Source organism: Oncorhynchus nerka, linkage group LG10, assembly GCF_034236695.1.
Source record: "Oncorhynchus nerka isolate Pitt River linkage group LG10, Oner_Uvic_2.0, whole genome shotgun sequence".
Classification (NCBI taxonomy): Eukaryota; Metazoa; Chordata; class Actinopteri; order Salmoniformes; family Salmonidae; genus Oncorhynchus; species Oncorhynchus nerka.
Genome location: NC_088405.1, coordinates 22,235,586 through 22,254,131, shown reverse-complemented (window position 1 = coordinate 22,254,131; position 18,546 = coordinate 22,235,586). Strand labels below are relative to the sequence as shown.

The window sequence follows — 18,546 nt, the reverse complement described above, 5'->3', positions numbered from 1 at the left end:
GGATGATAGCGGGGTGAACAGGCAGTGGCTTGGGTGGTTGTTGTCCTTGATGATCTTTATGGCCTTCCTGTGACCTCGGGTGGTGTAGGTGTTCTGGAGGGCAGGTAGTTTGCCCCCGGTGATGTGTTGTGTAGACCTCACTACCCTCTGGAGAGCCTTGCTGTTGTGGGCAGTGCAGTTGACATACCAGGCGGTGATACAGCCCTACGGGATGCTCTCAATCTGTAAAAGTTTGAGGGTTTTAGGTGACAAATAGTGGTGCAACGGAGCACACAACTCTCGGATCGGATCACGGTTTTGAGTCACGGATCGGATCATTTTTCGGATCAGCAAAAAAAAAAGGGAGACATTTAACTTTGCTTTCCATTTATTACATAAAGAACACTTAAAGCAAGGAACTTTTCAATGTTGAAATAAAATATTCAAATAAAATATTCAATACTCAATTGTTAAATTAAAGTGCAATATGAGGCATGATACCTTCTTCCTTTGGACAATAGTGAATGAAAAAATAGCCCGTGTCCACGTCATAAAAACAAGTAAAAAAAGAAAGAAAGGAAAAACAGACCTGAGCTTATAACTTCACATTACTTTTCTAAAAGATGAGGATGTCTACATTGTCTGGGGAGAGGGGAGACCTCTTTACAGTCACTATGTCTCCTGCCGTGGAGAACACCCTCTCGCTAGGAACTGAAGTGCCAGTCACAGCCAGGTAGCATCTTGCCACCATGACAATGTGATGGTATTTACACTCATTGCTTTTCCACCATGCCAGTGGATCACCCTCCACTGGAAGGCCGCTTGCTGCCTTGTAGGATGCCATCTCCTCTTTGAGGGTGTTGGCAAACATCTTGCCTGTGTCCTTGCTCGAAAAGGTCTCCCCGAAAAGCTCCTTAATGGCTGAATTATTTTGTGTAGGAGATGCCTCTGAGTCTGCTCCTGTTGGCTCTGTGGCTTGACCCTGCAGAAAAAAATACTTGATCTATTTAACTAATTATTTATTTTCATATTTCATAGAACTATAATTGTGGCAATAATATTTAATAAAAGCCATTATTATTCCAAATAAAAAATGAATGATTCTAATAGCAATAGCATAGACTAAGATTAGACTGCAGTATATTATTAAACAAGTAATTCACTCTTATTATTTTCTTTACCTCTTCAGTGACCACAATCTCAGTGGTGAGATCAATGAATGTCCTCCGGTGTAGGGCAGGTTCTCGGTGAGACAGGGACTTGAACAGACAGGGACTTGAACAGACAGAGGTCCACTCCTCGGTGGTGTAGTGAGCAGTCACAGTCACGTAGCTTTCTGTTACCCTGGAGGTCCACTCCTCTGTGGTGTAGTGAGCAGTCACAGTCACGTAGCTTTCCGTTACCCTGGAGGTCCACTCCTCTGTGGTGTAGTGAGCAGTCACAGTCACGTAGCTTTCCGTTACCCTGGAGGTCCACTCCTCTGTGGTGTAGTGAGCAGTCACAGTCACGTAGCTTTCCGTTACCCTGGAGGTCCACTCCTCTGTGGTGTAGTGAGCAGTCACAGTCACGTAGCCTTCTGTTATCCTGGAGGTCCACTCCTCTGTGGTGTAGTGAGCAGTCACAGTCACGTAGCTTTCTGTTACCCTGGAGGTCCACTCCTCTGTGGTGTAGTGAGCAGTCACAGTCACGTAGCTTTCCGTTGCCCTGGAGGTCCACTCCTCTGTGGTGTAGTGAGCAGTCACAGTCACGTAGCTTTCTGTTGCCCTGGAGGTCCACTCCTCTGTGGTGTAGTGAGCAGTCACAGTCACGTAGCTTTCTGTTACCCTGCAGGTCCACTCCTCTGTGGTGTAGTGAGCAGTCACAGTCACGTAGCCTTCCGTTATCCTGGAGGTCCACTCCTCTGTGGTGTAGTGAGCAGTCACAGTCACGTAGCTTTCCGTTACCCTGGAGGTCCACTCCTCGGTGGTGTATAGAGCAGTCACAGTCACGTAGCTTTCCGTTACCCTGGAGGTCCACTCCTCTGTGGTGTAGTGAGCAGTCACAGTCACGTAGCTTTCCGATACCCTGGAGGTCCACTCCTCTGTGGTGTAGTGAGCAGTCACAGTCACGTAGCTTTCCGTTACCCTGGAGGTCCACTCCTCTGTGGTGTAGTGAGCAGTCACAGTCACGTAGCTTTCCGTTACCCTGGAGGTCCACTCCTCGGTGGTGTAGTGAGCAGTCAGTCACGTAGCTTTCTGTTACCCTGGAGGTCCACTCCTCGGTGGTGTAGTGAGCAGTCACAGTCACGTAGCTTTCAGTTACCCTGGAGGTCCACTCCTCTGTGGTGTAGTGAGCAGTCACGTAGCTTTCTGTTGCCCTAGAGGTCCACTCCTCTGTGGTGTAGTGAGCAGTCACAGTCACGTAGCTTTCCGTTGCCCTGGAGGTCCACTCCTCTGTTGCAGTCACAGTGGAGGTCCACTCCTCTGTGGTGTAGTGAGCAGTCACAGTCACGTAGCTTTCTGTTACCCTGGAGGTCCACTCCTCTGTGGTGTAGTGAGCAGTCACAGTCACGTAGCCTTCCGTTATCCTGGAGGTCCACTCCTCTGTGGTGTAGTGAGCCTTCACAGTCACGTAGCTTTCCGTTACCCTGGAGGTCCAATCCTCGGTGGTGTAGTGAGCAGTCACAGTCACGTAGCTTTCCGTTACCCTGGAGGTCCACTCCTCTGTGGTGTAGTGAGCAGTCACAGTCACGTAGCTTTCCGTTACCCTGGAGGTCCACTCCTCTGTGGTGTAGTGAGCAGTCACAGTCACGTAGCTTTCCGTTACCCTGGAGGTCCACTCCTCTGTGGTGTAGTGAGCAGTCACAGTCACGTAGCTTTCTGTTACCCTGGAGGTCCACTCCTCTGTGGTGTAGTGAGCAGTCACAGTCACGTAGCTTTCTGTTACCCTGGAGGTCCACTCCTCGGTGGTGTAGTGAGCAGTCACAGTCACGTAGCTTTCCGTTACCCTGGAGGTCCACTCCTCTGTGGTGTAGTGAGCAGTCACAGTCACGTAGCTTTCCGTTACCCTGGAGGTCCACTCCTCTGTGGTGTAGTGAGCAGTCACAGTCACGTAGCTTTCCGTTACCCTGGAGGTCCACTCCTCTGTGGTGTAGTGAGCAGTCACAGTCACGTAGCTTTCCGTTACCCTGGAGGTCCACTCCTCTGTGGTGTAGTGAGCAGTCACAGTCACGTAGCTTTCCGTTACCCTGGAGGTCCACTCCTCTGTGGTGTAGTGAGCAGTCACAGTCACGTAGCTTTCCGTTACCCTGGAGGTCCACTCCTCTGTGGTGTAGTGAGCAGTCACAGTCACGTAGCTTTCTGTTACCCTGGAGGTCCACTCCTCTGCGGTGTAGTGAACAGTCACAGTCACGTAGCTTTCCGTTACCCTGGAGGTCCACTCCTCTGTGGTGTAGTGAGCAGTCACAGTCACGTAGCCTTCTGTTATCCTGGAGGTCCACTCCTCTGTGGTGTAGTGAGCAGTCACAGTCACGTAGCTTCCCGTTACCCTGGAGGTCCACTCCTCTGTGGTGTAGTGAGCAGTCACAGTCACGTAGCTTTCTGTTACCCTGGAGGTCCACTCCTCGGTGGTGTAGTGAGCAGTCACAGTCACGTAGCTTTCTGTTACCCTGGAGGTCCACTCCTCTGTGGTGTAGTGAGCAGTCACAGTCACGTAGCTTTCTGTTACCCTGGAGGTCCACTCCTCTGTGGTGTAGTGAGCAGTCACAGTCACGTAGCTTTCCGTTGCCCTGGAGGTCCACTCCTCTGTGGTGTAGTGAGCAGTCACAGTCACGTAGCTTTCCGTTGCCCTGGAGGTCCATTCCTCTGTGGTGTAGTGAGCAGTCACAGTCACGTAGCTTTCTGTTACCCTGGAGGTCCACTCCTCTGTGGTGTAGTGAGCAGTCACAGTCACGTAGCCTTCTGTTATCCTGGAGGTCCACTCCTCTGTGGTGTAGTCAGCAGTCACAGTCACGTAGCTTTCCGTTACCCTGGAGGTCCACTCCTCTGTGGTGTAGTGAGCAGTCACAGTCACGTAGCTTTCTGTTACCCTGGAGGTCCACTCCTCTGTGATGTAGTGAGCAGTCACAGTCACGTAGCTTTCTGTTACCCTGGAGGTCCACTCCTCTGTGGTGTAGTGAGCAGTCACCGTCACGTAGCTTTCTGTTACCCTGGAGGTCCACTCCTCTGTGGTGTAGTGAGCAGTCACAGTCACGTAGCTTTCCGTTGCCCTGGAGGACCACCCGTCTGTGGTGAGGGCAACAGAGGGTGACTTGGATAATTCGTCGACAATTTTGATATTTTCCTGTTCATAAAGATCTGGCACGATCTTCATACTGAAGTGGGTGCGCGAGGGGATTTCATAGCGTGGCTCAAGCACTTTCACCATTTTTTGAAACCCTTTGTTTTCCACAACAGACTATGGCCTCATGTCTGTAGTGATAAACATTCCAATAGATTTGGTGATGGCTTCAGCCCGGTTTGATTCTGCAGCAAAGGGCTTAAATGTCGCGGTGAGAAGTTGTTGTCTCTTGGCTGAGTTGGCTCCCGTCACTGACACACCAGGGTGACGAGGCTTTAAATGTGTGGCCACGCTCCATGTATATCCATGATCATACGGCTTTCTTGTGGCACAATGCCTACACACCGTAATGGTGTTGTCCACCACCCTTCTTCCGACATCATATTTGACAGGGAAGACTAAATGCTCCTATACATGAGACTTAAATGAAGCGGGAGGCTTTTCCAGTTCTTCAGCTCCTCCTCCAGCCGTGGCTGTCACCGCTCTTTTTTCTTCTTTACTTTTTGCAACGCGAGCATCCAGGATTGATTCGTTGGGATTCAACATGTCCCGTTCACATGAACAGAACACACAACTGCTTTAAAAAATATATATTTAATCAACCTTCAGGCTTCATAGTGAAACACAGCATCTGTCTTGTCTTTATCTTTTCACTGCAACTCTGCATCGAGATTTAGGGAATTATTACTTTAAAAAGTAACAGCAGTAGTAAAACTGTATTTCACACTATGATGGTTAAACTTTGCAATTGATGCGCGGTCCACGTGCGTGCCGAACCGTTGTGGGGGTGATACGTACGGATCAACTATGGTCCATTACACCACTAGTGACAAGCCACATTTCTTCAGGCTCCTGAGGTTGAAGACGCACTGTTGTGCCTTCTTCACCACACTGTCTGTGTGGGTGGACCATTTCAGTTTGTCCGTGAGGTGTAAGCAAAGGAACTTCAAACTTTCCACCTTCTCCACTATGTGGATAGGGGGTGCTCCCTCTGCTGTTTCCTGAAGTCCACGATCATCTCCTTTGTTTTGTTGACGTTGAGTGAGAGGCAAGTCAGTTAAAAACAAATTCTTATTTACAATGACTGCCTACCCCGGCCAAACCCTAACCTGGAAGACGCTGGGCCAATTGTGCGCCGCCCTATGGGACTTCCAATCACGTTATGCCTGTTTGTTGAATCTTGAATGAGCTACTGTGAAAAATAGCTAGTATCTTTCTCTAGAGTCAAGACCCAGACAACACAGCCATGTCATTTGATACTCCTATGTGCAAAATATTATCAGACCAACTCAGTCCTGAACCACAACATGCAGCATTCCAGTATTTTTCCTGTGACCTTTGACCCTAGCGGTGTGCAGCAGCAATAGTAGCTGGAGCCATCTGAAAGTGATTGCCCATGTGGCTTTTATTATGAAGTCATTAAGGCTCTATGGGGGATGGGAATCCAGAATCCACCCTGGACTATTAATCCACTCTGTTACTAAACACTACAAAACCCCACTCTCTCATCTGGTTCCCTCTCCCCTTGGGTGCCCCCTACCCCAGACTGTCTGTTGGCCACAGACACAGTCTTCCACACTGAATATCCCTTCAATTCAGTCTGATCCTGCTTCAAAAGAGAAGCACTTAGACCAGCTAGAACACAATGTGCCCCTGAAGGCTAATCTCCTGTTCAATGAAGACTACTGTAAGGCGTTGTTTGTCTTTATAGTAAACCTACTTCTCCTTTGGTTTAACAATCAAGCCTTCATTTCAGAGAAAGGGTATGAGTCTCAGTTTCCTGCCTTGTAGAAAGTAGTTTGCACGTACTTTGTATTGCTGACATTGTAACATTCTAGTGCGGTCGTTTAGATGCCAGAGAAGTGTCCCTTTTCAGGAACAACAACTGTAAGGAGACAACTGCTCTCCAATGGCAGGTGGAGGCAGGCCAGACTGACGGTCACCAGCAACACTGTGTGGGGTTGTGGGAAAGTCATGAAACCTACAGTCACATTTAGAAGCCTGAAGATGGTTAGAAGACCTAGGGAGTGGTGAGAGTAGGGGAAATAGGTGAATATGAAATCAGTTTCAGTGGTGAAAAGTGAAATTTAGCAAAAGTATTTCTTATCAGAGGAACCATGTGTAGTCCCTGACCCACAGATATACTGACCCACATTATACTGTAGATATACTGACCCACATTATACTGTAAATATACTCACCCACATAGATATACTGACCCACACTATACTGTAGATATACTGACCCACATTATACTGTAGATATACTGACCCACATTATACAGTAGATATACTGACCCACATTATACTGTAGATATACTGACCCACATTATACTGTATATATACTGACCCACATTATACAGTAGATATACTGACCCACATTATACTGTAGATATACTGACCCACATTATACAGTAGATATACTGACCCACATTATACAGTAGATATAATGACCCACATTATACTGTAGATATACTGACCCACATTATACAGAAGATATACTGACCCACATTATACTGTAGATATACTGGCCCACATTATACAGTAGATATACTGACCCACACTATACTGTAGATATACTGACCCACATTATACTGTAGATATACTGGCCCACATTATACAGAAGATATACTGACCCACATTATACTGTAGATATACTGACCCACATTATACAGTAGATATACTGACCCACATTATACAGAAGATATACTGACCCACATTATACTGTAGATATACTGACCCACATTATACAGTAGATATACTGACCCACATTATACTGTATATATACTGACCCACATTATACTGTAGATATACTGACCCACATTATACAGTAGATATACTGGCCCACATTATACTGTAGATATACTGACCCACATTATACAGTAGATATACTGGCCCACATTATACTGTAGATATACTGACCCACATTATACTGTAGATATACTGACCCACATTATACTGTAGATATACTGACCCACACTATACTGTAGATATACTGACCACATTATAGATATAGTGAATAACAGTGATTGGGCCAATTGGCATTGACAAAATAGATATTGTCATTGTGATGAAAATGACTAATATGATGATATGAAATGACAGAGAGGCCAGGGCCACAGTAGACTTGTACTGTCGTCCACCAGAGGAAACGTGTGGTCCAGTGTCACTCAGAGGCCTTGGGTCCCTGCTCCCCGGAAGAACCCCCATCACCAGGTTCCTGTGAACAATAGCTGGGCAGGAAGGAATGCAACTCTAAAGGGTTCGTCACTGTCTGTGCGCCCCTGTGAGTTTCCTGCCAGGAACAAGGGAGTGTAGTGATGGAGGGAAGGAGGAGGGAAGGAACCAAACTAGGCACGTAGAGCACTATGATAACAAAGCCTGGGGAGCCAACCCTCTGTCTGCTGAGCCAGGGCTGCTCAAGGGGACATCGTCTACTTTAAACCTCCTCTTCTCTTCTTGCCCCTTCTCTCCTCTTTATTTCTCTCTCATTCTCTCGCCACATCTTTCTCTTTCTTGCTCTCCCCATCTCACGCGCTCGCTCGCTCACTCTCTCTCTCTCTCTCGCTATCTCTTCAGACATGCTTGGTTCAGTCAGACTCTTTAAATTATTCATCCAGTGCCTGCCTGCTCCTTATCTTTAGCGCTCAAGAAGATTTGCCTTTCCAAATCACTATACAGGCTTTCAGTTAGAGGAAACAGCATTTAGAAGGCATTTGCCTTTCCAAATCACTATACAGGCTTTCAGTTAGAGGAATCAGCATTTAGAAGGCATTTGCCTTTCCAAATCACTATACAGGCTTTCAGTTAGAGGAAACAGCATTTAGAAGGCATTTGTTACTGCTGGCATTCTAAACTCCGACTAGAAATATACAACGGCTACTCTCTATTTCCCTTATAGATATTGATTAGCTTTGATAATGTATTGTGAGCATGGGCCTTAAAACCATCTAATCGTCGTCTGTTCCACCCTTATCCTGGCTATCAGAATATCATTTGAGTTCCTCACTGTGACCTTAACACTTAAAATGGAAGTTCACACGTTTACATGTTGACTTTTCCCTCTTTCTGTGATTGTAGTTGCACTGCTCTCATAACAGACCTACTTCTCTCAATTGATATTCTGAGGCAGTTCCTGTTCTGGACCGAGGAGGTTGCAAATATAGGCCAGTTACAGTTATTTTTATTACTAATGGTGCTTCAGTCTGGGCCAAAAACATCCTGTTAGTTTAGCTGAGATTTATGTGTGCTCCTCTAGATGTCGTGTGTGTACATCTGTAAGAAATCCACATGGAATGAGATAAATCTTGTCTTCAAAGAGGATGCCACATTAGGATTGGTGAAACTGTTGTGTCACGATCAGTTGTTGATTCGTTACAGATATATAATAATGATAATAATACTATATTATTATATAAGATATAGCTCAGCTGAAGTGTTGCTAGTGATTAATGTTTATCATGGCTCTTATCATTAGTGGACTTGGCACTATAAGCAGTACATTTATCACCGCCTCTTGGAAGCGTATATTCCATTGTATAGGCTACACCCAATAACCTTCTAAACTCACTACCTCTGCTGTCACTAGACACCCAACATCTGCACCCACATGGAGAAGACGGATGCACCATAGCATACACTTACAACAGGATGTTGCCATTGATATTATGGCTGTCCGTAAAGATGTTTTATCTACTGGTGGGGATTTACAGTAGTTATAATTGCTGCGTGGCCCTTTTTCTGAATAAACATGCCTGGTTGTCTAAGCCTGTTGTTAGTAATCTGTGTTTATGGCCCAGCTCCGCTCTCTACCCCTGGGGCTGATGAGCTTAACACACACAAACGCACAGAGGGAGAAACAAACCACCTGGCTCATTATTTTACAGTATAATCCTACAGATTATTACCTCAGCCTTGGTGAGCTTCCTAACAGCTGTTTTCTCATTTCATCTATGTGTGGCTTGGCATCATATGATACCTAGCGGATTGGATGGCTGAAAAATACAGTACAGTCTTTTTGGTTGGGGACAGCAAGCATTACCGGTTTTACATGTGTGTAATAGGGTTACCTGGATGGCTCATCTCGTGGCTGTAGTACGCAGCCAATCTGTGAGACCGCGGGGGCAGTTATCTTTTTAGCCTTTTGCGAAAGTTCATGGGATTTGGTTATGAAATGGATTTGAAACTAGGGGCAAATCCCCGGGAAGTTTAACAGCTACAGTCGAATATAAAATGTGTAAAAAGTGTAATCAAATCGATGCTTAGTATAATGGTTATCAATGGTAGTAAAACGCTAATTGACAATCTCTTTGTGTCTGCAGAGCAAGGACTGGAGGAGATGAGGAAGCTTTTGTTGCTGTTGCTTGGCTGTGCCGTCCAGGTAAGTCTTAGACTCGTCACCACCTTAATCATCTGTCAGCAGTCTACCATTACCATACTCCTGTAGGATGAACCCTCTTTCTACTACTGTTATAAGTAGCTCTTACTCACTAGTTCCTGAACATCTATAACCCTCGGCATTATTGTTCAGACAAGTGTTAACACAGCTACAGTTTATATGAGTAATGTGAGTCAAATTTGTCATTCTCACTCAGACTAGCTTTAGTTCCCCGTTTCCTCTCCCTCGGCAGTTGGCACTGTGACAGGTGGTCTGTCCTGGCTGTCCTGGTAGCGGGTCAGAGGGGCTGCTCCCTGAACCGACCCGTGTCTCTGTCTCTGCCCTGAGCCTGGCTGGAGTAACGATGACGATGCATCACACATAACCAGCGCCCTAGCAAGAGAGATGCTAACCTCACACTGTCGTTCTCGTTCACACTTAGCTCACTGTTCAGGGGTTCTGAACAGGCTACTTCTCAAAGACTCCTTAAGGGAAATGTGTATCCGTCTCATCTGTCTGTGTGAAGTCGATGGTTTTTTTCCCATCATGATTTGATTACAGGTTAAAGGCATATAAAATAATAGTTATTGCAAAATGTCTGCATTTTTTTTAAGTGGACAGTCCTATCTCCCTTACTCTCAACAACAGGAAAAAACAAAGTAGCTGCTCACAACGCATGGTTACCAAATAATATACTAAGAGAATACCTACACATTCCTTCAGACATCGCTTTCCTTAAAGCCAACCAATCACAACTCAGGCCATTCTCCTGTGTTTCGGAAGCTGACCTCAGGAAGAGCTCTACAAATGTTCCACTCAGTCTGTCATCCTAACCCCAAACTGCTTATTTTTGTTTGCAGTGTGAGAAGAAAGAGGAGTACATCGAGAGGATCCAGACCTTAGACTTTGACACAAAAGCTGCCATAGCATCTCACATCCAAGAGGTATGAGAAAAAAAACACATTTTTGTGAGGGCATCTAGTTAAAACATAAACCCTGAGACCTCATGTGTTTGTTTTGGGCCAGTTTGTTATGTAACAGCTCAGACACACCAGTAGGATAGTCAAACATTTGCCTGCAGAGAGTACTTAGCATCTCTGAACAGAGTATCGGCAGTCAATCGCTTGTTTATTCACACAGCAAAGACCTTGGAAGTCGTCAGACATTCAGCCTTAAAATACTCCTAACCAGGTGACGCTAGCGTTGTTTGGCAATGCATGTCTGTGTGTGTTGCTTATGGTCTAGATTCCAAGCTAGCTGCGCTAATGTTGCAATTTTGTAGAAAGCTCTTGTTGATACTAGCCAGATGGCCACAGCTAGATAACTAACTAGGAAGATGACGAAGAAACATTTTCAAATCACTCTCCGTAATCCCACACTGCCAGTGCCAGTGCAGCACAACATAACTAGCTAGCTAAGGACACTGCACTAACTTGGCAGCTAACACAGGCAGCTGTTTCATGGAAACTAGCTAATCCATTGTGATTTTAATTATAATGTCAACTCTAGCTAGCTTTAGTGTTGTGTGCATTGCATCTGTGCACTTAGCTAGCTACCATCCCATAGCCTACATTGCATATGAAGTGTGACTGGCTCATCCGTGGATGTACAGAAAATGCCCTCTTTCCTTTTTTTAAATGTATTGGCTACCCCACGTACGGGTTTGTGCGCTCTGATTGGCCCAAAGTCAAGTTGTTGGTCACTGATGAGCGTTTGCGATTCTACAAGTAGAAACGGTAGGGTCGTCGCTACCAGGTCAGCACGTAGCAGGTACCGCTTTTGTTCTAGCAAGAGAAGGAACGTCCTCCCACTGTGATAAGTACCCTTCAGCATCCTCTGTGTTTCATGCTTAAAGACACTTCACAGCTGTCTGAGTTAAAGTAGTTGGCTCTCTATTGCTGTCAACACACCTGGGTCTCTGTGTATTGGCTGGCAGAGTGAGATGACTCTATGCTCTTGTTTTGAAGGTGACCCACAACCAGGAGAATGTTGTGGACCTGCAGTGGCTGGATGGGGGCGAGCTTCCCCCAGAGGACCTGGACTCCTTCTCCAGGAACATGGCCTTCCATCTCAAACGCATAGTGGACGAGAGAGACGACCAGCTGGAGGTACATGTCTGAAACATTGGTGCATTTTTAACTCACCCCACAAGAGAGTACATAAAAGGTTGTCTTAATGAAGAAGGGTGGAAAATGGTTAACAATCTATATAGAGTCTGGATGGTGTCTGTCTGTGCATTTATATGGCATGTGTGTGAGTTGAACCTAGAGCAGTCTGATTAAGCATGGCCCACCCATACAACTGCCATGGCCTGGTAGAGCAGCAGTCCCAGCATTCTATTGGCCAGGGGGGCGGACAGGGGAGGGGGGTGGGGTGATAATGATCTCCAGATCTCCTCTGGAAACCAGACGCTCTTCATTAAAAGCCCATTTCCTTGCATGGCCACTGGGTTATAAACGGAGGAGGAGGGTAGTGGGGTGAACTAAAATGACGATGATGGGAAGATATTGTTTGATTTCCTCTCTTTTTCACAGACCATTTAAACCCAACGTTTTTTCCCACTCTTATCTTCAAACCCAGCCCAATTCACCTTTAAACCGTAACAGCATTAGGCCAATTAGTACTTGGCTTTTCATTATGTTTGGGGTTTCCATTTCAGTAACTGGTCCCGGTGTCTAGGTGCTGCTGCTTCTTCCCTCAGAGGCCCGTCCTAATCGGAGTCATTTCCCTAAGCTCACACCTCCCAGACTGAGCAGACAGAAAAGCAGGGCAGCCTGACGCAACATATGGTAGACTATGTAGTGCAAACCACACCCTCAGTATACTCAATCTTCAATACCCTGCCTGACAACTACTTTGACCATCATTGTGATCAATGATCTAACACGGTTGTAAGCAATTTGTTAGATGACTTGGGCCGATCATTTCAAGTAAGGAAGGCGTGACACATGTCTCAGGTATACACTTTGTGTATAAACATGTATATTGAGATGCACCCCTTTTGCCCTCAGAACAGCCTCATTTTGCTGGGGCATGAACTCTACAAGGTGTCAAAAGCGTTTCACATGTTGACTCCAATGCTTCCCCCAGTTGTGTCAAGTTGGCTGGATGTCCTTTGGGTGGTGGACCATTCTTGATACACACGGGAGCTGTTGAGCGTGAAAAACCCAGTAGCGTTGCAGTTCTTAACACACTGGCTCCTACGACCATACCCCGTTCAAAGGCACTTAAATATTTTGTCTTGCCCATTCACCCTCTGAAGGGCACAATCTATGTCTCAAGGCTTAAGAATCCTTCTTTAACCGGTCTCCTCCCCTTCATCTACACTGATTTGAAGTGGATTTAACAAGTGACATCAATAAGGGATCATAGCTTTCACCTTTATTCACCTGGTCAGTCTATGTCATGGACAGAGCAGGTGTTCCTAATGTGTTGTACACCCGGTGTATATGATGTGTGTAGGATACATAGCCATGGTCTGTGAGTTGTGTTGTGTCCTTCCAGACCATCGTGGAGCTGACCCAGGAGAGGGACTGTGGACTGTACTCTCCCCAGCCGTTCTGTGCCCAGTCGCCCAACGACTCGCCCAGCATGCGCCGCACAGAGAGCCGGCAGCACCTGTCTGTGGAGCTGGCCGACGCCAAGGCCAAGATCAGACGTCTGCGCCAGGAGCTGTAAGTTCCCCCGTTGGCCTTTCACCAGCTCTGTACGCACCCCATTGGCCCTTCTGAGTAAGTCTGTAGTGGTAGACTGCAAAATGTCTGTTGGATCTCTAAACACACCATTGGTTCTCAGAAGTTGTGTAAGCTTCCTACAGGTATCCTATAAGTACTGTGGGTGTCCCATGTACTGTCTAGCAGAGTGTCTAAATTTGACACTGCATTCAGGCAGTTAACCCACTGTTCTTAACTGACTTGCCTAGTTAAATAAAGGTAAAATAAAATAAAACATTCACCTGCTGCTTTCCCAGAACTGTGTGCCATTGGAGCTGGGAGCCGTGACTCAGCTCTCTCTCTGTCTTTTGAGGAGTATCTTGTTCTCTGTTTTCCAGTTCATATAGCACTCTAACGCTGACCGGAGAGAACAGCAAAAGCAGGACACTAATTGCAGAGCTAAAAATCATTACATGTCAGGGGTATTGTTCGAGGAGAAAACATTTCCTGCAGCCTCTCAATAAGATGCAAGTGGTTCTATGCTACTGTTTTGGCGTGATAGTGCTCAACCTTTTTGCAGTGTCATAATCAACTTCCTCTTCAGAGTCCATTAGCCTTGGCAGAGACAAAGGCCAGTGGTCAGTTTATGATAGGGAGGGGTTGTTACGATAAGCTTTCTTTGTTTCAGGGGGAAGTGTTTAAGAATGCACAAACTAAGCTGCTGACTCTGTGGATTCTCTTCATCAAGTCCATCAAACGATTGAAATGGTTTGTCCAAGTAATGCTGTTGGCATTCGAACCAGTTCTGAGGTATCGGGCATTTTACGATGATCATAACTCCAGAAGATATCAGTGAAGCTGCTAGTGCTGTACCCGACTAAAAAATACACTGAGCTTGTCTGATGCTTTAAGCACACTAAAATAATTAGGACAAATGACTCAAGAGGGAGCCAGACCTCAAGAAAAAACGGTTAGCTCCTTCTGGTGCTGCTGACCTTTGCAGATTCTGAAGTAACTGGTAATAGGCTACACCAGGGGTCGGAAACCTTTTTCATGTAGAAAGTTTACAATTTATCTTACAATTTCTTTCGATCTGCGTGACAGTTATGATTTTCATATGCACAATTCCGTGCATTACGTCTACTTATCTCCAAATCATTGTCGTTTGGTTAATCTAAATTCTATCTAAATTATTCAAATCTAAAAGTTACTTCTATTGGCATATAGGTAAAAATAATACCATACAAAGCCAACAAATCAAAACATTGCAGGTATAAGATATCCTGATAAAATAAATATCATATGAATCACATGACCTGTCTGCAACGAACCTGAAACATTGTATCAACTATCACCTGTGTCCGGCCTGAAGCCTGCACTAGCAAACTTGCAACATTATATGAATTATTTTGGGTCCTCGTTTCCCGTGCAGTGACACAGATGTTTCCACCAAATCAGAGCATGACATTTCGGGGGTTATTGAAAGGGAGGAACTATTGTCATTCTCATAACAGACTTTTGAGGTGAAGAAAATAAATACTTTGAGAAGCTCCACAGCTCATTAGCCAAGTGGTGGTGAATTAAGACAATCAAAAATACTATCAGACATCCCCACATTGGCACAGTTATACATTTGGCCTACTTCTATGCGTAATTAGGTCCGCATCCTTACTCAACATAGACAGGAGAGCTCCAAACAAAAGACAATGAATACATTGACAAAACTCGTAAATGGAATGAAATAAACCAAAACTTGTTTCTCACAAGTGTAGCATAGGTTGTAAGCCTTGCAAACAACGTGTCCACTCCGACAATGAAAACAGTAAGCGACTGTAATATTTACATATTGAATGCATTAACAGAAATTACTGTAACCAAACAAACATTGTAGATTAGAAATGATGGGGATTAACCGTAAATGTAATACTGATGTATGTAATGGGGAATTGATAGGCACTAACAAAGGACAGACAATTCACACAATGAATGTGCACAAATTGGCATTCTGGAGAGCGATGCACCTTGTGCATCTTAACCACACTCCCCTTCTTCTTGGACTGTGCCATCCCTGCGGCCTCCGTAATGGATTAGTCCATTGAGACAGGAGCCAAACAGACATAAAACATGTTTTAGATTTGCGACCGCTCTGCTAAATCTCGGTCGACCAACAGCCTATGGACCGAACAATGGCCCAGTTGACTAAATGGTGTCCGCCATAGAAGCTGCAGACTGCTTCTCTGCAGGAGTGCATATAGTGTAGTCTCCTGTGGAGATGATACATCATCACATACGGCTCCTGTCACCCAGGCCAGTCCTGATGCTGTCTCCGACTGATACCGACTCAGATGTCTGGGGATTTGGCCCAGATCAGATGATTCCATGACAGGGCATTATAGTTCTTTATGTGTCTTTGACCTACAGAGCACAAAATCTATTGAATTCCACTTCTTTTTCTCCGATTTCTGGTCATTGTACACTGTGAAGCACCAACACTCGAGGGAAAGGGATCATTCTCTGTTAAACCCAATACATAGAGATCCACTGTGTTCTACTGTCTACTGATTGCCAGGGAAGGTCCTCCTGAGGGCACAGTAAAATGACCATGTGACCATAGCTCCGGCAGAATATATTTAGAAAATATGCTTAATTTTCATGTTTTTTTACTTCAGTACAAAACCTGGTGTTAAGAGGAATGCAGGAATAGATTGTGTAGATATAGATGACGATATGGCCCCTAAAGACCCAGTCGCAATCTTAATCCTGTCAGGTTCTGTAGAACGACAGGATGGCACATTGTCTAATGTGAATGGTAGACTGTAAAATGTTGGTAGACCATGGTACCACGGTTGTTAGTGACTCAGAGCTGCTGCAGGCTCAGTGCTGTCACCCACACAGGTTCACAGTGGATGAGCAGCTTTGTGTTGAGCCTAGTCTTGTCATCTACTCTCTTTATTAGGGCCTAAATGAAACTGGGGGAAACACTGAAAGGTGTTGAAAAGTTGTTTTACTGCTGTGGCGAGACTGAATGTCTGATGACATGATCTATTGTGGGATGAGATTAAAGGGTTCCAGACACACAAGGTACACACTGGAAATGTGTGTGTGCGCCCGCGTGCGTGAACCCTGTGCTCACCAAAAGCAGCTGTAGCAACAGCAGCAGAACGTGAGTTTTATTCCACTCTCGAAGCTAGCTGCTCACAAGCCTCTGATTTCAACATGCACATCACAGGAAGTGTGGAACAGAATAGTGATAATAATTCCTCCAGCCAATAGCAGACCCAGTAGAGATCACTAATCTGGACCAGGGAGACTGGAAAGCATCTCAGCTCATTTGAGGAATGCACAGTCCTCTTCAAGGCTCTGTGTGGCACATTCTTCATTCCTCACCGACCGGCAGCCAGCAGGACTGGCCTCCCTCAGCCTCAGCAAGCCCCAACCTGCTCCCAAGCCGAGTCGCTCTCGCATCTAAATAAACAGCAGGAGGCCATACAAATTGCATTTAGGTTGCATTGCCTGTCTATTACGGCGTCACAATAGAGCAAATCCATTAACAGAAGAACCTGATGTTGTGATTTGGGCTCTATTTGCTGCTCATGCTGGGTTGAGGGGGTCTGAAGTCAGTCTAGTCAGAGACATGGGGAAGAAAGGAATCTATTGGCATGTTACACAATTAACCAGATGTTATCTGGATTTGCTGGATTATAAAGAGCCGGTGGAACCAAAGCAAGGCAGCTCTATCAGTTAGAGATTTGCATGTCATGGAAAGTTGGTTGTGAGGTCATTTGTAGGTTGTTTTTGTGGTCCTACTTTGTATATTTCAGTTGAAATATGTTTGTATCATTTGGTAAATAACCCTATCCCCGGCCCCCGACCCACACACACCCACAAGCAAACCAGCTGACCTGGCCCAGTAAGGAAAGAGGTCCATGGATTCCTTTCTACTGGGTACACATCTAAGTAAAAATTCCAGTGTCTCAAGGCAACTTTAAAGAAAACAGAAACAAATATTTGTGTGGGACAGTTATGGGTTTGTTTGTGAGGAATGGTGTTTTTCAAATGCGTACATATGTGAATGTGTTTTACAATGTCTCTCTTTTTTTCACTTGCACCCCCCTTCTCTCTTACTCGCTCTCTCTCTTCTCCCACCCTTCTCTCTCTTCTTCTCTTTCTCTCTTCTCCTCCTTCTCTTTCTCTCTTCTTCCTCCTTCTCTCTCTGTCTTCTCCCTCCTTCTCTCTCTGTCTTCTCCCCCCTTCTCTGTCTTCTCCCCCTTCTCTGTCTTCTCCCCCTTCTCTGTCTTCTCCCTCCTTCTCTCTCTGTCTTCTCCCTCCTCTCTCTGTCTCCTACCCCTTCTTTGTCTTCTCCCCCTCTCTCTATCTTCTCCCTCCTCTCTCTGTCTTCTCCCCCTTCTCTGTCTTCTCCCCCCTTCTCTGTCTTCTCCACCCTTCTCTCTCTCGTTCTCTCTCTCTTCTCCCCCTTCTCTCTCTCTCTTCTCCCTCTCTTCTCTTTCACTCTCTCTTTTCTCTCTTCTTCTCTCCTCTCTCTCCAACCCCCTTCTCTCTCTTTTCTCTCTCTCTCTTCACTCTTTTCTCCCCCTTCTCTCTCTTTTCTCTCTCTCCTCCCCCTTCTCTCTCACTATATTTTCTTTCTCTCTCTTCTCCCCCTTTCTCTCTCTCTCGGTTTCTCGTGTTTGTCTCTCGATCTCTCTCTTCTCCCCCTCGCTTGCTTTCCCTCTCCCCCTGTCTTTCCCCATCTCCCCCCCTCTCTCTCTCTCTCTCTCTCCCCTGTCTCTCTCTCTCTCTCAGGGAGGAAAAGAGTGAGCAGCTGCTGGACTGCAGACAGGAACTGGACAACATGGAGACTGAAAATAAGAGGTTTCAGCAAGAGGTGCAGGACAAATCTACCTACTACAGCACAGAGCCATACAAAACAACTCAATACAGCACAGAGCCATACAAAACAACTCAATACAGCACAGAGCCATACAAAACAACTCAATACACCACAGAGCCATACAAAACAACTCAGTACAGCACAGAGCTATACAGAACAAATCAATACAGCACAGAGCCATACAAAACAACTCAGTACAGCACAGAGCCATACAAAACAACTCAGTACAGCACAGAGCTATACAGAACAAATCAATGCAGCACAGGGCCATACAAAACAACTCAATACAGCACAGAGCTATACAGAACAAATCAATACAGCACAGAGCCA

The 18,546-nt window shown here is 45.6% G+C and overlaps 1 protein-coding gene across 1 annotated transcript in view; it reads left to right on the top strand.

The window, feature by feature from the left end:
* LOC115136510 (girdin-like) overlaps nucleotides 1–18,546 on the top strand; it is an 86,401-nt gene that overhangs the window by 35,451 nt on the left and 32,404 nt on the right. The window contains 5 exon segments of the mRNA XM_065023132.1: nucleotides 9,617–9,675; nucleotides 10,533–10,616; nucleotides 11,640–11,780; nucleotides 13,177–13,346; nucleotides 18,129–18,210. Coding sequence (XP_064879204.1) covers nucleotides 9,617–9,675; nucleotides 10,533–10,616; nucleotides 11,640–11,780; nucleotides 13,177–13,346; nucleotides 18,129–18,210 — 536 coding nt within the window.